General features: G+C 38.7%; 1 protein-coding gene across 1 annotated transcript in view; it reads right to left on the bottom strand.

The window, feature by feature from the left end:
* Nucleotides 1-14660: 14660 nt before the first annotated feature.
* LOC134934267 (oocyte zinc finger protein XlCOF22-like) overlaps nt 14661-21223 on the bottom strand; it is a 141989-nt gene continuing 135426 nt past the window's right edge. The window contains exon 2 of the mRNA XM_063929739.1: nt 14661-15385. Within this exon, the coding sequence (XP_063785809.1) occupies nt 14860-15385 (526 nt within the window). The 3' untranslated portion in view covers nt 14661-14859. The remainder of the gene's footprint in view (nt 15386-21223) is intronic.

Consider the following 21223-nt stretch of genomic DNA (forward strand, 5'->3'; position numbering starts at 1 on the left):
GTTGAGACAGCCATCTCATAAGTTAGGCCCCCGGTTCATCGGCCCTTATAAGATCAGGGCATTTCAGTTAGATCTGCCCTGTTCTTTGGGTATCAATAAAACATTTCATTGTTCCCTTTTAAAACGGGCGATTAGTAATCCTTCTTCCAGTGGAAGACCTTCCCCTCTTCTGATACATGGCCAGAGGGAGTTTGTTGTTGAAAGGATTCTTGACTCCAAGATGGTTCGGGGTCGGCTGTCATTTTTGGTGCACTGGAAGGGGTATGGCCCGGAGGAGCGGTCGTGGGTGCGCGGTTGTGATTTTCATGCCCCCAGACTGATACGCTCTTTCTTCTCGCAGTTCCCCGATAAACCCGGTGGTAGGGGTTCTTTGACCCCTCGTCAGAGGGGGGGTACTGTTAGGGTCTCCTGCCCTGTGCTGCCACGTCGTCATGGCAACCGGGAGACAAGTGCTAGCGGAATAAACTGAGCGCAGCTGATACTCCGGTTCGGGTCTTTTGCTGTGCAGTGGTTACAGGCTCTGTGCACGGCAGGGGATCCGGTGCTGGTTTTTGTGCTCACAGTCTGTGAGGTCTGAGTGGGGCGTGGACAGCACCTGCTTTATAAACCCTCTTCTCAGGTTAAGCAGATGCTGCTGAATCTTTGTTGGTTAGTCAGTTCCTGAAAGTTAGCCAGTACTGTGTTGCTTTGTATTTGTTGTTGCTTACTGCAAATAGGCCTGGGGATTTGGTACTACACTCTGCCAATCCAGACCTAGCAGTAAGACTGGAGTCCGTCGTTTAACTTGCTGGGGTTCTTTTGCTACTCTGTGAACTTAGCAAGTTTGCGGCTGTATTCTCAGACTTGCCTGCCTAAATCCTGTCTCACTGTGCAAGGTGTCAGGTGTCAGTTTAGTGGCAGTAAGCTGAACCTGTGCACTGCAAGTGAGAATTAGGATTGTGGAGACTCTCCTTGTGTCTATTATTCCATCTCTGACCAAGGAGTTTACTGCCACACCCGTTGGTAACCCTTTAGGGTTTTGCTGTTGCCCTTAGCAACAGCATTTCGGGTTCTCTACGTATTAAAACACAACATCTTGCTTTTTCCATCTGAGCATTCCTAATACTAGGGAGACACCCAGTTTCTTAGCCTCTGGGCTTCTCTGTTCACTTTGTGTTTATTTTGTTACCCTATCACCTTCTGTGTATGTAATGTCATATTCCCCAGTCTGTCTGTGAGTTCATTTGATTTGCATCCCTCTCCGTTCAGACACCAGTGCATTCCTGCAGGCACTGGTGTGCATAATAGTTCAGACACCAGTGCATTCCTGCAGGCACTGGTGTGCATAACAGTGTCTAAATTAGGGAAAGACCTTTGTCACCTTTGAAAGGTGGGGCGTAACGTATATAAGTATACTGTGTGGTGTAACATGTATAAGAGGCACTACTGTGTGTTGTAACATATATAAGGAGCTTTAGTGTATGGCATAATGGGGGTAAATCTGAGTTGATCGCAGCAGGAATTTTGTTAGCAATTGGGCAAAACCATGTGCACTGCAGGGGAGGCAGATATAACATGTGCAGAGAGTGTTAGATTTGGGTAAGGAGCAGAACTGTGTGGGGTAATGTGTATCAGAAGCAATACTCGGTGGTGTAACATACAGAATATAAGGAGTACTACTGTTCGGTTACACTACTGTGTGGCATAATTTGAATTGGTGGTATTATTGTGTGCCCACACCCCTTCTCATTGAGACCATGCCCTATTTTTTTGGCACACATTGTTTGGATTATGGGGGGAGTAAATGCATATTGTTGCACCAGGGACAACCACGGTCTAGTTCCACCACTGCATAGGTTCATTTGTGATTTTGCCACCAGGGCAGCATCCTTAACTGATGTCTGAGTTAACAGTTCCCAGACAAGATAGTAAGATCTAGGCCTGCAGAGACTGCTTTGTGCGCAGAGCCTGTATTGCAAGCTCCTGATACAAGAAAGCAGGTTGTGTTGCAGACTGATGCCTCTGGTACATGGTTAGGGGCAGTCCTATCCCAAGAAGTAGAAGGGGAAGAGAAACCCATCTTCTACCTCAGACGGAAATTGCTGCCCAGAAAACACAAGTGGAGCAGAAGTGTTGGTGATTAGATGGGCTTTAGAGTCAGTAAAATACTATTTGTTGGTGCGAGAATTCCGGCTAATCACCGACCATGCATCCTTACAGTGGATGCACACAACCAAGGAGGTGAATGCTTGTGTGATACTTACCTTCGGGATGCCAATGTATTTCATGCCGAAAACAGCATTGGACCAGTCAAAATACAAGTGGCTCATATGCAAGTGACCACCCTCTGTTGATTCCAAGTGTCAAATTTGTGGCCCAAGACTATTTAACTCTTGCAATACCACAGCTACTTATTCAAAATGGTAAAATATGGTGTGTGTGCCGACTTCGCTAGTGTACAGATGGAGCCACACTAGTCGTGGCTCTGTCTGTGCCTGGGCGCACATGCCCAGAAACACCTAGCACTACAGACTACTCCGTCTGGGCGTGCGTACGCGCCAGTGACAGAGACACGCCCTATTCACTAGAGTGGGAGAGCATTTTCGCCTGGGTGGGCACACGCGCACGGATGGAGACGCTCTCCAATTCATAGAATGGGAGAGCGTCTCTGTGCACTCCTGGATTGACTAGGAGACGGATCGCCTAGTCATGCCAGGAGAGCATGCCTGCGATGGAGCTGCCTCATATGAGAGCGGCTCCATCTGTATTTTATGCCCAAAACAGTGTTGGGCCAGGAAAAATACAAGCAAGTGACCACGCTCTGTTGATTTCAGGTGTCAAATTTGTGGCCCAAGACTTTTTAACCCTTGCAAAACTCAATTTTCTGAATAAGAAGCTTGCACTCAAATAAGAAGTGAATAAGAAGTGAATAAGAAGCTGGCGCTCGAATAAGAAGCTAACTTCAGACTCGTCAGGCACATTGGATTTAGCAAACAAGTTCCTGTTTAGCTCAAATAGATCAAAGCATTCCAGCTGCTGTAAGGGGAGAAGCTCCTCCCATCTATCCAGCCCTCCTCCTGGCACTTACCTCATACAAGCCCTGCTTTCACATCTACAGGGTATAACACTTTGCCCCGCCCCACCCCCTACTTAATTATTCATGACATGTTCAGCATACCCCAGTTTGGCCTATGGTTTTATCTCTCCTCCCCTGATAATTGTTTACATTGCTGCATAGATATGACAGTGTATGAGGTATAATAGTGATATAATATGTAATATAACAGGGATCAGTGATTACAGTGCGGTGTGTATATTAGTGTATGAGGTATAATAGTGATATAATATGTAATATAACAGGGATCAGGGATTACAGTGCTGTGTGTGTATATTAGTGTATGAGGTATAATAGTGATAAAATATGTAATATAACAGAGATCAGGGATTGCAGTGCTGTGTGTGTATATTAGTGTATGAGGTATAATAGTGATGTAATATGTAATATAACAGGGATCAGGGATTACAGTGCTGTGTGTGTATATAACAGGGATCAGGGATTACAGTGCTGTGTGTGTATATTAGTGTATGAGGTATAATAGTGATATAATATGTAATATAACAGAGATCAGGGATTACAGTGCTGTGTGTGTATATTAGTGTATGAGGTATAATAGTGATATAATATGTAATATAACAGGGATCAGGGATTACAGTGCTGTGTGTGTATATTAGTGTATGAGGTATAATAGTGATATAATATGTAATATAACAGAGATCAGGGATTGCAGTGCTGTGTGTGTATATTAGTGTATGAGGTATAATATTGATATAATATGTAATATAACAGAGATCAGGGATTACAGTGCTGTGTGTGTATATTAGTGTATGAGGTATAATAGTGATGTAATATGTAATATAACAGGGATCAGGGATTACAGTGCTGTGTGTGTATATTAGTGTATGAGGTATAATAGTGATATAATATGTAATATAACAGGGATCAGGGATTACAGTGCTGTGTGTGTATATTAGTGTATGAGGTATAATAGTGATATAATATGTAATATAACAGAGATCAGGGATTACAGTGCTGTGTGTTTATATTAGTGTATGACGTATAATAGTGATATAATATGTAATATAACAGAGATCAGGGATTACAGTGCTGTGTGTGTATATTAGTGTATGAGGTATAATAGTGATATACTATGTAATATAACAGAGATCAGGGATTACAGTGCTGTGTGTGTATATTAGTGTATGAGGTATAATAGTGATATAATATGTAATATAACAGAGATCAGTGATTACAGTGCTGTGTGTATATTAGTGTATGAGGTATAATAGTGATATAATATGTAATATAACAGAGATCAGTGATTACAGTGCTGTGTGTGTATATTAGTGTATGAGGTATAATAGTGATATAATATGTAATATAACAGAGATCAGGGATTACAGTGCTGTGTGTGTATATTAGTGTATGAGGTATAATAGTGATATAATATGTAATATAACAGGGATCAGGGATTACATTGCTGTGTGTGTATATTAGTGTATGAGGTATAATAGTTATATAATATGTAATATAACAGAGATCAGGGATTACATTGCTGTGTGTGTATATTAGTGTATGAGGTATAATAGTTATATAATATGTAATATAACAGAGATCAGGGATTACATTGCTGTGTGTGTATATTAGTGTATGAGGTATAATAGTGATATAATATGTAATATAACAGAGATCAGGGATTACAGTGCTGTGTGTGTATATTAGTGTATGAGGTATAGTAGTGATATAATATGTAATATAACAGAGATCAGGGATTACAGTGCTGTGTGTGTATATTAGTGTATGAGGTATAATAGTGATATAATATGTAATATAACAGAGATCAGTGATTACAGTGCTGTGTGTATATTAGTGTATGAGGTATAATAGTGATATAATATGTAATATAACAGAGATCAGGGATTACAGTGCTGTGTGTGTATATTAGTGTATGAGGTATAATAGTGATATAATATGTAATATAACAGAGATCAGGGATTACAGTGCTGTGTGTGTATATTAGTGTATGAGGTATAATAGTGATATAATATGTAATATAACAGGGATCAGGGATTACATTGCTGTGTGTGTATATTAGTGTATGAGGTATAATAGTGATATAATATTTAATATAACAGAGATCGGGGATTACATTGCTGTGTGTGTATATTAGTGTATGAGGTATAATAGTGATATCATATGTAATATAACAGAGATCAGGGATTACAGTGCTGTGTGTGTATATTAGTGTATGAGGTATAATAGTGATATAATATGTAATATAACAGAGATCAGGGATTACAGTGCTGTGTGTGTATATTAGTGTATGAGGTATAATAGTGATATAATATGTAATATAACAGAGATCAGGGATTACAGTGCTGTGTGTGTATATTAGTGTATGAGGTATAATAGTGATATAATATGTAATATAACAGGGATCAGGGATTACAGTGCTGTGTGTGTATATTAGTGTATGAGGTATAATAGTGATATAATATGTAATATAACAGGGATCAGGGATTACAGTGCTGTGTATGTATATTAGTGTATGAGGTATAATAGTGATATAATATGTAATATAAAAGAGATCAGGGATTACAGTGCTGTGTGTGTATATTAGTGTATGAGGTATAATAGTGATATAATATGTAATATAACAGAGATCAGGGATTACAGTGCTGTGTGTGTATATTAGTGTATGAGGTATAATAGTGATATAATATGCAATATAACAGGGATCAGGGATTACAGTGCTGTGTGTATATTAGTGTATGAGGTATAATAGTGATATAATATGTAATATAACAGGGATCAGGGATTACAGTGCTGTGTGTGTATATTAGTGTATGAGGTATAATAGTGATATAATATGTAATATAACAGAGATCAGGGATTACAGTGCTGTGTGTATATTAGTGTATGAGGTATAATAGTGATGTAATATGCAATATAACAGGGAACAGGGATTACATTGCTGTGTGTGTATATTAGTGTATGAGGTATAATAGTGATATAATATGTAATATAACAGAGATCAGGGATTACAGTGCTGTGTGTGTATATTAGTGTATGAGGTATAATAGTGATATAATATGTAATATAACAGAGATCAGGGATTACAGTGCTGTGTGGGTATATTAGTGTATGAGGTATAATAGTGATATAATATGTAATATAACAGAGATCAGGGATTACAGTGCTGTGTGTGTATATTAGTGTATGAGGTATAATAGTGATATAATATGTAATATAACAGGGATCAGGGATTACAGTGCTGTGTGTGTATATTAGTGTATGAGGTATAATAGTGATATAATATGCAATATAACAGGGATCAGGGATTACAGTGCTGTGTGTGTATATTAGTGTATGAGGTATAATAGTGATATAATATGCAATATAACAGGGATCAGGGATTACAGTGCTGTGTGTGTATATTAGTGTATGAGGTATAATAGTGATATAATATGCAATATAACAGGGATCAGGGATTACAGTGCTGTGTGTGTATATTAGTGTATGAGGTATAATAGTGATATAATATGTAATATAACAATGATCAGGGATTACAGTGCTGTGTGTGTATATTAGTGTATGAGGTATAATAGTCATATAATATGTAATATAACAGAGATCAGGGATTATAGTGCTGTGTGTGTATATTAGTGTATGAGGTATAATAGTGATATAATATGCAATATAACAGGGATCAGGGATTACAGTGCTGTGTGTCTATATTAGTGTATGAGGTATAATAGTGATATAATATGCAATATAACAGGGATCAGGGATTACAGTGCTGTGTGTGTATATTAGTGTATGAGGTATAATAGTGATATAATATGCAATATAACAGGGATCAGGGATTACAGTGCTGTGTGTGTATATTAGTGTATGAGGTATAATAGTGATATAATATGTAATATAACAATGATCAGGGATTACAGTGCTGTGTGTGTATATTAGTGTATGAGGTATAATAGTCATATAATATGTAATATAACAGAGATCAGGGATTATAGTGCTGTGTGTGTATATTAGTGTATGAGGTATAATAGTGATATAATATGTAATATAACAGAGATCAGTGATTACAGTGCTGTGTGTGTATATTAGTGTATGAGGTATAATAGTGATATAATATGTAATATAGCAGAGATCAGGGATTACAGTGCTGTGTGTGTATATTAGTGTATGAGGTATAATAGTGATATAATATGTAATATAACAGGGATCAGGGATTACAGTGCTGTGTGTATATTAGTGTATGAGATATAATAGTGATATAATATGTAATATAACAGGGATCAGGGATTACATTGCTGTGTGTGTATATTAGTGTATGAAGTATAATAGTGATATAATATGTAATATAACAGGGATCAAGGATTACATTGCTGTGTGTGTATATTAGCGTATGAGGTATAATATTGATATAATATGTAATATAACAGAGATCAGGGATTACATTGCTGTGTGTGTGTATTAGTGTATGAGGTATAATAGTGATGTAATATGTAATATAACAGGGATCAGGGATTACAGTGCTGTGTGGGTATATTAGTGTATGAGGTATAATAGTGATATAATATGTAATATAACAGGGATCAGGGATTACATTGCTGTGTGTGTATATTAGTGTATGAGGTATAATAGTGATATAATATGTAATATAACAGGGATCAGGGATTACATTGCTGTGTGTGTATATTAGCGTATGAGGTATAATATTGATATAATATGTAATATAACAGAGATCAGGGATTACATTGCTGTGTGTGTGTATTAGTGTATGAGGTATAATAGTGATATAATATGTAATATAACAGAGATCAGGGATTACAGTGCTGTGTGTGTGTATTAGTGTATGAGGTATAATAGTGATGTAATATGTAATATAACAGAGATCAGGGATTACATTGCTGTGTGTGTGTGTATTAGTGTATGAGGTATAATAGTGATATAATTTGTAATATAACAGAGATCAGGGATTACAGTGCTGTGTGTGTGTATTAGTGTATGAGGTATAATAGTGATATAATATGTAATATAACAGAGATCAGGGATTACAGTGCTGTGTGTGTGTATTAGTGTATGAGGTATAATAGTGATATAATATGTAATATAACAGAGATCAGGGATTACAGTGCTGTGTGTGTATATTAGTGTATGAGGTATAATAGTGATGTAATATGTAATATATCAGGGATCAGGGATTACATTGCTGTGTGTGTATATTAGCGTATGAGGTATAATATTGATATAATATGTAATATAACAGAGATCAGGGATTACATTGCTGTGTGTGTGTATTAGTGTATGAGGTATAATAGTGATATAATATGCAATATAACAGAGATCAGGGATTACAGTGCTGGGTGTATATTAGTGTATGAGGTATAATAGTGATATAATATGTAATATAACAGGGATCAGGGATTACATTGCTGTGTGTGTATATTAGTGTATGAGGTTTAATAGTGATATAATATGTAATATAACAGGGATCAGGGATTACAGTGCTGTGTGTGTATATTAGTGTATGAGGTATAATAGTGATATAATATGTAATATAACAGGGATCAGGGATTACAGTGCTGTGTGTGTATATTAGTGTATGAGGTATATGCAGTGGCACGTTGCGTGGCACTGCTGTAAGCACAGTAAATAACACTTTTACAAATTGTGGAATGCTGAAGGATATAAACATACTAAATACCTGGTGTAATGTGTATAAAGGGCTCTGCTCTACTGTGGTGTAATGCGTGCAACAGGATGTAGTTAATTAATATCCAGGCTGTCGGGATCCCGGCGTTCAGGATAACGACGCCAAGAACCATCTGGTTCGCCCCATCGATGTCAACAGCATTTGACATTGGCCACAAACACACTAGGGATGGCCATTACTGCAGTTAAAATCAATGGTTACCATCAATGGCATTATAGCAAGCAGCCATTGATGGTAACCACATATGCAATGGATGGCCCATGGGCCAATCAGAAGTTGGGGAGAAAATAATATTTACAGAGAAATGAAAGACATGGGGGGTAATTCAGAACTGATCGTAGCAGCAATTTTGTTAGCAGTTGGGCAAAACCATGTGCAGTGCAGGTGGGGCAGATATAACATGTGCAGAGAGAGTTAGATTTGGGTGGGGTGTGTTCAAACTGAAATCTAAATTGCAGTGTAAAAATAAAGCAGCCAGTATTTACCCTGCATAGAAACAAAATAACCGACCCAAATCTAACTTTCTCTACACATGTTATATCTGCCCCACCTGCAGTGCACATGGTTTTACTCATCTGATAACAAAATTGCTGCTACGATCAGTTCTGAATTACCTCCCATGGTGATCCAATTGTGATTATATATGTATCACTAAGACTCCCACCTATGAAGCAAAGTAATTTTGGGGTTAATAGAGGTATGAAAAAGCATCAACTCTAAATATGCACCATATGAAAAAGCATCAATCCTTAATATGCACCGGTGCATTTTTCATACCTCTATTAACCCCAAAATGACTGTGGTTCATGGGTGGGAGTCTTAGTGATACATACTGTATATAATCATTCTTGGCAACCACGCAGTTTTGTAATAAACGTAAAGATAGAACATCCAAACCCAAAGGATTCTAAACCATTAAATAGTGAATTCATGGTCACTTTATGGTGGTCTCACAATGGGTCTCTCTTAGATATCATCCTGTAAGGTTGTGCAAAGAGGTTTTTTACATTTGTAACAGCTTTAAGTTAGAGATGAGCGGGTTCGATTTTAATCAGATTGACTCGGGTATTTCGGGTTTTGCTTATTGGCTATCCAAAACGCGTGACAACCGTGATCCAATAAGATGCCGTTTCGAGCCCCGAGTAAATACAAGTAAAACCGAACCTGCTCATCTCTACTATAAGTGTGTAATTCCATCATCAAGGTCTCTCACTGTATGTGCTGACTGTACAAAGGATCACAAACTGTATCTACAGATGGAACCCTCTTCATCTTGTCCTTTAATAGGATTAACTGAGCCAGGGCAGTCGGACTTAATCCCCTCCTGTATTGTATTGCAGCTGAGAAGAATAGGTGAAAGGCTTATGCTAATAAACCTTGGTGCACCTAGGCACAGCAGAGAAGCCAAGATGAGCGTGGCTCCATCTGTATATTGTATAAATGTTAGAATCTTGTAGAGATGGGTTATTGATAATACTTTTGGTGATTGAATGTACGTACCTTTATTCTTTGTACAAAGAGCATGTACAAACTCCAACAGTACTCGCATGGTAAAAACTATGTACATATATGTACTAATGGTCTATGATGTTATGATTCCACAGAGACTGTTTATAGATGCCTCATTTTTTGAATACGCATATGTATTTATTTTTTATATGTATTGCATAGAGAGTACATAAAAACTCCAACAAATCGCTCTACTTAGAAAAAACTGAAATGATTCACACTGGACATGTATAGAATGAGTGCTTGAGGGGGGCAGCCATATCTCCACATATTAAATGTATCAGGTGATAAATATTTTGGGATATTTTCCGGATACCGAACATATTTTCGCTATCTATGATATAAATAATTGGATGTAAACTTGATCACATTGTTTAGTCTTAATCTATTATGTCACACAATGCCTAGGATTTTAAATAAATGAATAAAAGTTTTTTTAAACTAATTTATCTTAAAGTGTGCCCCAGATTAGGCTTATAGTTCTTCTTTTTTTACACCTTTGTAAAAATACTTTCTTTATATCCTTTCATACAGCATGAAGTAGTCTGTCCATGGGGCTCATTCCGAGTTGATCGCAAGAAGCTGCTTTTTGCAGCCCATGTGATCAACTAGTCGCTGCCTATGGGGGAGGAATTTGTGCATAGCAAGGCTGTGATCGCTTGTGTAGCCCTGCTATGCAAAAATATCTTGTGCAGTTTCTAAGTAGCTATGGACTTACTTACCTGCTGCAATGTCTTCAGCCTGTTCGGTCCCAGAATTGACATCAGACACCTGCCCTGTAAACGCCTGGACACGCCTGCGTTGGACTCACCACTCCCAGAAAACGGTGAGTTGCCACCCTGGAACGCCTTCTACCTGTCAATCTTCTTGCGATTGCTGCTGCAATCACTTTATTCATAAGCAGCATCGCTGCCTAGCAACGGCCATCACTGGGCAACAAAGTGCGTGCACATTGCGGCCGCCGTGCATGCTCCAGAACGACCCGTTCGCACCGCTGTGAGAAGCTTCAGCGTGCGAATGGGTCGGAATGACCCCCATGGTCTGCAAAGCTCTTATTTGAATATTACATGATACACTGGCCACCCAGTGGTGAAACTCAGAATTGCAACTTTGCTACCCAGCAGACTGTACGGCAGGAACACATCATGTCAAGCCATGTCAGGCCAAATTGAGTGCCATGACGCCATTTTCAGTAATCTGTATATGGACACATCTGTAGCAAAGTCTATGGTACAATAAATGGTGCTAATTGGTGCAAATGGAGGATAGGTGTATGTGCAAGGGTGTAGTTACCATAGGTGTAGGGAGTGCAGCTGCTATAGGGCCAATAGTTGAGAGGGCCTCACTTTCCCTGTCAAATTTACATGAGATACATATATTTTTGCCCATTGAATAGTATATATTTCAACCCTTACAACTTTGCCTTGGGGTCTGCAATATATTCAATTATATATATAATTATGTCCCTGGACCTTATTGTAATGTGGTATAACATAAACTTGATGAAATCATAATGTTATATAATATGAACTTTGACAATGTAATGTGTCACATAATGATTTGGAGGCACTATAGTGTGGCATAAGGCACTGTAATGTAACATTGTATGAACTGGAAACATTGTAGATATAGGGCTTGATACTATTAGCTGTGATGATATTGCAGGTTCAAATCATTGTGGCAGCGGCCGCACTTTATGGCAGCCTGAATTTGCACAAAAGTTCTCAGTTCCCCATAGGGCTCCAAGCACTTTTGTGCAAATTCAGCCCATGAAGGGTGTGAGATCAGGTGCCGTAGCTCACGTTTAAACACTATGGCACATTGCACTCTTCGCAGGTAATTGAAGAAACCCCATAATGTGGATTGGGGGTCCTTTAATGCATAATATATACTGGCAGCTCTACAATGTGACATGACATGAACTGGAGCACTACTATGGCTCAGGAAATAAAGTAGGGTTCTTTTATGGGGCAAAAAATTAACATCTGCTGTGGAGAGGTGTCTCTATACAAGCATTGGGACAGTGGCCCCTTCAAAATGTTGCTATTAGTGCCACAAAGCTCTGGCTATGCCCCTGTGTTTATGGACACATCCATGAGTCCAGCTGTACTGTAACTGTCACATACAGTCATAGATCCATGAGTACAGCTGTACTGTAACTGTCGCATACAGCGAGGAAGTAGTCTGTGACTGATAAAAACATTTAAAGATTAATAAGTCACCAGGTCCCGATGGTATTCACCCAAGGGTTCTAATGGAGCTTCACGCTAAACTTGCAAAACCACTATTTTTGATCTTTAAGAATTCAGTAATATCAGGTATGGTTCCCAAAGACTTTCGTATAACGGAAGTAGTGCCTATATTCAAAAAGGGAAGAAAAGCTGAACCAGGTAATTATAGACCAGTGGGGAAAGTATTGGAAGGTATTCTAAGAGATAGTATTTAGAAGCTCCTTGAAGTCAATAAGGTCATTAAATGGAATCAACATGGGTTTATGAAGGACAGATCCTGTTAAACCAACTTACTTGGCTTTTATGAAACAGTAAGCACAAACCTAGATCAGGGTAAAGAGGTGGATGTAATCTTTTTAGATTTTGCCAAAGCGTTCGATACTGTACCACACATGAGACTTATCTACAAGCTACAAGAATCAGGGCTAGGAAGCACAATATGCACTTGGGTCAAAAACTGGTTAGATACTAGGGAACAGCGCGTTGTGGTTAATGGATCTTTTTCAAATTGGACTGAAGTGCTAAGTAGTGTGACACAAGGCTCAGTATTAGGACAGCTATTGTTCAATATTTTCATTAACGACCTAACAGAAGGTCTATAGAACATGGTGTCAAATTTTGCAGATGATACCAAATTGTGTAAAGTTATGAATGCGGAGGGGGATGCTGAGTCGCTTCAGAACGACTTAGTTAAATTAGAAGCTTGGGCAGCCAAATGGAGAATGCACTTCAATACAGCCAAGTGTAAGGTAATGCACTGTGGTAAAAAGAACAAATATTACACCTACCTACTAAATGGGGTAAAATTAGGGGATTCTGTACTGGAAAAGGACTTAGGTGTCCTCATAGATAGCAAACTAAGCAGTAGTACCCAAAGTAGGACTGCAGCAAAGAAGGCTAATAAGATATTAGCATGCATAAAACGGGGAATTGATGCTAGGGATGAGAGTATTATACTCCTATTATATAAATCACTTGTGAGGCCACACTTGAATACTGTGTACAATTCTGGGCACCATACTACAAAAAGGATTTCCTGGAGCTAGAAAAGGTTCAGAGGCGGGCGACCAAACTAATTAAGGGTATGGAGATGCTGGAATACGAGATAAGGCTTGCAAGACTAGGCATGATTACACTGGAAAAGAGGAGATTAAGAGGAGACATGATCAACATTTACAAATATATAAGGGGACAATATACAGATCTTGCACAGGACCTGTTTTTGGTTAGATCAACACAGAGAAATCATGGACACTCGCTCAGGTTAGAGGAGACGAGATTCCGCACAATATGGCGTAAAGGTTTTTTTACGGTAAGGACGATACCGTGTTTGGAATTCCCTACCTGAGGGTGTTGTAATGGCCGACTCAGTCAACACCTTTAAGAATGGGTTAGATAAATTCCTAATGAATAAGGATATCCAGGGTTACGGGGCATAGTCACGCACTATGGTTATTATAAAAAAGAGGGGTAAAACGTAACGGCAGTCATCAACATCAGTCAAATTTTTATACAAAATAATCCTGCATAAGAGACCACAAATAGGTTGAACTCGATGGACAATTGTCTTTTTTCAACCTTAGATACTATGTTACTATGTTACTTACTTGTGGACATGAGAAATTTGCAGTTAATTGAAGTGATCCTATAGAAAGAAACTGAGAGGAGCTGCTGGAACTCACTACTGGATAGAGATCTCTTTCCCCTACTAGTCCCAGCACCTGCATGAGCAGATCAGCTGTATATTATAGAGATCAGTGGCACTACCAGATGCACCATCAACACTTACACCAGACACATTGTTCTTTTTTTATGTTATTTATACTCTATTTATTACTTCAGTTACTTCATTTTATGTTCTAATTGTTCTAATTGTTTGATGATATTGTTTAATATGGATAATCTTACTTTTATAAAAATACAAAAAATATGATTTAAGACAGTGCACTGCACCGAGAAACTGATCCCAGATTTTTTTATATACTATTGTATTAGGTGTCAGTAGTAGCGCCCCTTATGTGATGAGAGTGTAAGAATTATAATTACAAATACATAAATAATCATTTCAGTAATTTTGGGGAATTTTACCATGCATATTGTTTATTACATTATACTGGTGCAGAGGTGCAACTCTAGATCCTTCTCTTCTCTGGTCTTTAACAATATTGATTTATATATAAACACTTGTGACATTCAGAAAATAAAAATGTCCTCACTTGTAACTATATTGAAGTAAAACAAGATAACATGTTTATCAAGCATGTCCTACAGTCAGGCCCTCAGAGTGACTCCCCATGTGATTAATACTTGTGAGTGTTATCTTTCTAGTTAAAAACTTGCTGCATTCAAAACATTTATATGGTTCCTCTAATGTGAGACTCCTTATGGTTAACAAGATGTGACCTTTGGCTAAAACACTTGCTGCATTCAGAGCATTGAAATGGTTTCTCTCCTGTGTGATTCCTCTGATGTACAACAAGATTTGACTTCAGGTAAAAACACTTACTGCATTCAGAACATGTAAATGGTCTCTCTCCTGTGTGACTCCTCTGATGTATAACAAGATGCGACTTTAGGGTAAAACATTTGCTACATTCAGAACATGTAAATGGTCTCTCTCCTGTGTGACTCCTCTGATGTATAACAAGATGTGACATTCGGGTAAAACACTTGCAGCATTCAGAACATGTAAATGGTCTCTCTCCTGTGTGACTCCTCTGATGTGTGAGAAGCTCTGATTTATATGTAAAGCATTTGTCACACTCAGAGCACAGATGTGGTTTCTCTCCTGTGTGATTCCTCTGATGTCTGAGAAGATGTGATTTATATGTAAAGCATTTGTCACACTCAGAGCACAGATGTGGTTTCTCTCCAGTAAGACTCATAATGTATTAGATAAGATAATTAGCTTCCTAAGGCTTCTCCTTAACAAAATAAATGTTTTTGAGAATCCTTAAGAAGTTTCTAAAGAAATGATGTCTGTAGTTGGCTTGACCAGAGAACAATGTCTCTATTATATCTTCTTATATTCTTAGAGGGAATCTTGCTCCTTTTTTGTCCTGCAAGAAATAGATCACATTTAAAAGCATTAAGGTTACTGTTATAAATCTGTTTGTACAGTAATAATGTTATATTGTTTAAGAAATAAGACATTATATTATATTACATTATATTTATGTACACTGAGAAATTTGATCCAGTCTTTCGTCATTCTTTTAAAATATTTGTAAATTGTCAAATTGCTATATCCCCAATTCCAGTTACATGTGCCGCACAGAGGCCTCTACATTCCTGCAGCAGATGCCAATACTTAATGCCCATACACAATAGGCAATTTTGAGATACAAACCTCCTAGTGTGTGTATGTATGGCCATGAGAGCAGTGAGTGCTGATGCGTGCTCCCGCATCTTCAATGGCAGACGCCATCCATCTGCCTGTTTTACCGGCCAAGTGAACCACTTTCCACAGTCTCCTATTGTGGATAGTGGTTCTTCCCCGTGAACATTGTTGGCCCAGGTGAAAATCGCTCAGTGTGTATGCACAGAGCAAGTTTCCTGCCAGCGATGTTCACATCATCATTGTGCATACACACTGGGCAAAAACTCTCAGTGTGTATGCACCTTAAGATGTGATCTCTAAATGTTTCCATAATGATTGTATAATCCTCCTACTCTCACCTCAGAATGTACAGATTACACATTACTCACCTCCTGCACTGACCATATGTGGGTAACACACGTTACTGATCCTGTCACACCTACTGTCAGCTGATGCACCAGGATGCACACACCATTGTAATGGGGGAAATGTGAACATATGACAGTAAAAGTGGGGGAACTACTGAAGACAATAGAGAAGGTTACCTCCAGATGCCTGACCTGAATAGGGCAACCTCCTCCATTGCCCTTCCTGTTTCTGCCATAGTAGTTGTAGAGCCCCCTCTGGAATCTGGAGGATCTGCAGTGCAGCAGGCTACTAAGAGTCAGGTGCACATACTACAGTGCATGTCCTGCCCTACCTCCTCTATCTGCTCATCATCCCTCCATGGCTCTTACTCACAAGGTGGGCCCTGTTTCCACTGATCTGGAGTTGAGAACAGTGAGCATGGGGCAGCACACTGCAGCCAGATGGTGGGATCTTTGTTCAGCAACAGGTGGTGCATAGGGAGGAAGGTGTAGGATGTCTGTGTTGTAGTGTTTGAGGGGGGAGGGGTGTCCGGGTATTTCTAGGACATTGATAGTGCACTTCAGGGCTGATGGTAGTGAATAAGAGTATGAGGGCTGCTCATGTGTTGGTAGTGAATTAAAGGCCAGAAAGATGTTCTGAGCTCAGCGGGGGTGTTAGTACTAGTAAATTAGGAGGGCTGGTTCTGGACTTGGGGTTGATGGTGAATGATGGTTTGGTGATTGTTAAATAAGGGGGAAATCTGGGAGCATACTTATGTGCATACTTATGTGTGTGTGTGTGTGTGTGTGTGTGTGTGTGTGTTTATGTGTAAGTGCTGGCAACAATCAATATTTCACCTCCAGGCACCTCTTACTAACTAATTTGCCTACCCAGTTATTCTGCTCTGTGTGATGTCTGCAGAAGAAACAGTGATCATTGTTACATGAAATACCTGATTTTTAAAGGGTAAAAATGGAATTTCTGTGTAACACGCTGGGTCACTGACAGAATATATACAGCTATGTTATACACACATGATACATGACTGATAAACAATGTATAGCTGCCACACTAATGATCTAATAATTTGGGCCTAATTTGTAGTAATTGCTCAGCAAATAGTTTGATTATAAGATTATGTGACAACTAGATTTTTTTCTGCAGGTTTTAGGAGACAAACTATAAATGTCCATCAATATATTTACACATTTAGTATGAGTTTACATTCATTTGTATAATACTTCATGAATATCTAACTTCACTGTAACTCATAGAAACATATAGATTATGTAATGTAAATGTTATATTTCATTATTTTTGTATTGGGGGTTATTGCAATACAATATTAATAAATAATATGTAATACAGATGATAAAATTTAGAGTAGTGTATCCTTTTTAAATAGAAACAGTTTATATTGCTTTACTAACTTTATAACCTTTGCTAAGATAACATTTTTGAAGTATTGATAACAAGACAATATCTATAATGTAATATCTATAAATGTTGTATACATATAAATATATCCTAATCTATAATATTATCACCTTACTCTGGAGAATATTCCTCTGTCTCTATCTTACTCCACCATCCATCCAGCTCTGCAACCAGTAACTCATCCAGCAGCTCCTCCATCAGCTATCAGTGGCCTGATACAGCCTATTTATAGCCCTTCCTCCCCATCTCTCCCCAGTAATTCCCAGGATGGGCAGAAATAATTCTTACACTGAGAGGTGACATGTAAATGAGGGTGTCATAACATTATATAGTCATTCAGCACATCAGCTTCTCGTGCCCAGCTCCTTGTCTTGTAAATGAGGTGTAAATATTCATAAAGTCACTTAATATAATGGAAAATGCTAATGGCACCCTTACAGGGTAACACCTTGCATTCTAATTACATAACAGCAGCCTCTGGCCTCCTGTTATGTCAGCAAAGGGACCTTTTGTTTAGGAGTCACCTATTGTCCAGGAAGAGTTTAAGCAGAAAGAGCTGTTCTACATATCAGCAGAAATTTGACAATGATTGGATGCTAACCTATAGCATAATATAAACATATATATATATATATATATACACTGCTCAAAAAATAAAGGGAACACTCTAAAAAAACACATCTTAGATCTGAATGAATGAAATATTCTTATTAAATACTTTGTTCTTTACATAGTTGAATGTGCTGACAACAAAATCACACAAAAATTATCAATGGAAATCAAATTTATTAACCCATGGAGGTCTGGATTTGGAGTCACCCTCAAAAATAAAGTGGAAAAACCCACTACAGGCTGACCCAACTTTGATGCAATGTCCTTAAAACATGTCAAAATGAGGCTCAGTAGTGTGTGTGGCCTCCACGTGCCTGTATGACCTCCCTACAACCCCCAAAGTGGCTCAGGTAGTGCAGCTCATCCAGGATGGCACATCAATGCGAGCTGTGGCAAGAAGGTTTGCTGTGTCTGTCAGCATAGTGTCCAGAGCATGGAGGCACTACCAGGAGACATGCCAGTACATCAGGAGATGTGGAGGAGGCCGTAGGAGGGCAACAACCCAGCAGCAGGACCGCTACCTCCGCCTTTGTGCATAGAGGAACCGGAGGAGCACTGCCAGAGCCCTGCAAAATGACCTCCAACAAGCCACAAATGTGCATGTGTCTACTCAAACGATCAGAAACAGACTCCATGAGGGTGGTATGAGGGCCCGACGTCCACAGGTGGGGGTTGTGCTTACAGCCCATCACCGTGCAGGACATTTGGCATTTGCCAGAGAACACCAAGATTGTCAAATTCGCCAATGGCGCCCTGTTCTCTTCACAGATGAAGCAGGTTCTCACTGAGCACATGTGACAGACGTGACAGAGTCTGGAGACGCCAAGGAGAACGTTCTGCTGCCTGCAACATCCTCCAGCATGACCGGTTTGGCAGTGGGTCAGTAATGGTGTGGGGTGCCATTTCTTTAGGGGGGCGCACAGCCCTCCATGTGCTTGCCAGAGGTAGCCTGACTGCCAATAGGTACTGAGTTGAGATCCTCAGACCCCTTGTGAGACCATATGCTGGTGTGGTTGGCCCTGGGTTCCTCCTAATGCAAGACAATGCTAGACCTCATGTGGCTGGAGTGTGTCAGCAGTTCCTGCAAGACGAAGGCATTGATGCTATGGACTGACCTGCCCGTTCCCCATACCTGAATCCAATTGAGCACATCTGGAACATCATGTCTCGCTCCATCCATCATGTCTTGCACCACAGACTGTCCAGTAGTTGGCGGATTCTTTAGTCCATGTCTGGGAGGAGATCCCTCAGGAGACCATCCGCCACCTCATCTGGAGCATGCCCAGGCATTGTAGGGAGGTCATACAGGCACGTGGAGGCCACACACACTAATGAGCCTTATTTTGACTTGTTTTAAGGACATTACATCAAAGTTGGATCAGCCTGTAGTGTGTTTTTCCACTTTAATTTTGAGGGTGACTCCAAATCCAGACCTCCATGGGTTAATAAATTTGATTTCCATTGATAATTTTTGTGTGAAGAACAAAGTATTTAATAAGAATATTTAATTCACTCAGATCTAGGATGTGTTATTTTAGTGTTCCCTTTATTTTTTTTAGCAGTGTGTATATATATATATATATATATATAGCCAAATCCTAATTTAACCATTTGGTTTCCTTGTTGCAATTAAGTAATAGAAGTTGGAAAACAATGATTTATTTAAAAGACCACACCCATATGCAGGCTGAGAAGCACATCCTTTCAGCCCAGGTCAAAGACATCAACAGAGAAAAACATGGCGATTCAATTATTTTTATAATACATGGTTACACCCAATTCTTTTAACACAGCCACTGATTTCATGAATCTTGGAGAACATCGTTATGCTTAGATGAAATAAAATATCAACTCCCAGTTGATTAATCATAAAACTCCAATAGTCATTGGAGAACTTATTAGTGACCTGTATACATTTGATGTTTTGTTGATGCACTGGTGACAGGAACATGTTTCCTGATTACTGGGTCAATCACTCATTTAGGAATAGTTCATCCTGTAAGAAAACTTTTCTCAAGTGATTATGTGTTTTTGTTTAAAATTGCTAAATTAATCTGCTTAAATAGCAAATACCTTCAGAATTAATAGGTAACCAATTGTACATCATATCCTAAGGACATAGTGGATCTATCATTCCCAGTTATGTATGATATCTCCTTCAGTACAGTATAATCAAATACTAAATCATAAACTTTAATGAACATCCTATCATGTAACCATTACTTTTTATATACCTAACTCATTATATCTAGCACATCTAGAAATATTAGGTTTGTATATGTTAACAATCCTTTCTCATTTCCTTAAATCAATCTTTCCTATCTGCATAAGGTAATCTTTCATGTATTATTGATCTGTTTTATTGGCACTAAATGGAATAGAAACATAGAAACATAGAATTTGTCGGCAGATAAGAACCACTTGGCCCATCTAGTCTGCCCCTTATTTTTATTTTTTTTATATTATTTTTTATCACTAACCTTATTTGATCCTTATTTATTTGTAAAGATATCCTTATGTCTATCCCATGCATGTTTAAATTGCTCTACTGTCTTAGCCTCTACCACCTCTGATGGGAGGCTATTCCACTTGTCCACTACCCTTTCTGTGAAATAATTTTTCTGCAAATTTCCCCTGAACCTCCCCCCCTCCTGTCTCAGTGCATGTCCTCGTGTCCTATTGCTTCTCTTCATTTGGAGAATGTTTCCCTCCTGGACTTTGTTAAAACCCTTCATATATTTTAAAGTTTCTATCATGTCCCCCCTTTCCCTTCTCTGCTCCAAACTATACATATTGAGATTTCTTAGTCTTTCTGGGTATGTTTTGTGATGTAGGCCATGCACCACCTGGTGTGTCTACCCTATTGCATACCTTTGTGTCATCTGCAAAAATGCATACTGTCCCTTTAATGCCATTTGCAATGTCACCAATAAAGATATTAAAAAGCACTGGTCCAAGTACAGATCCCTGGGGTACTCCACTGGTAACATTTCCCTCCTGTG

The sequence above is a fragment of the Pseudophryne corroboree genome, chromosome 6 (genome assembly GCF_028390025.1).
Source record: "Pseudophryne corroboree isolate aPseCor3 chromosome 6, aPseCor3.hap2, whole genome shotgun sequence".
Lineage (NCBI taxonomy): Eukaryota > Metazoa > Chordata > Amphibia > Anura > Myobatrachidae > Pseudophryne > Pseudophryne corroboree.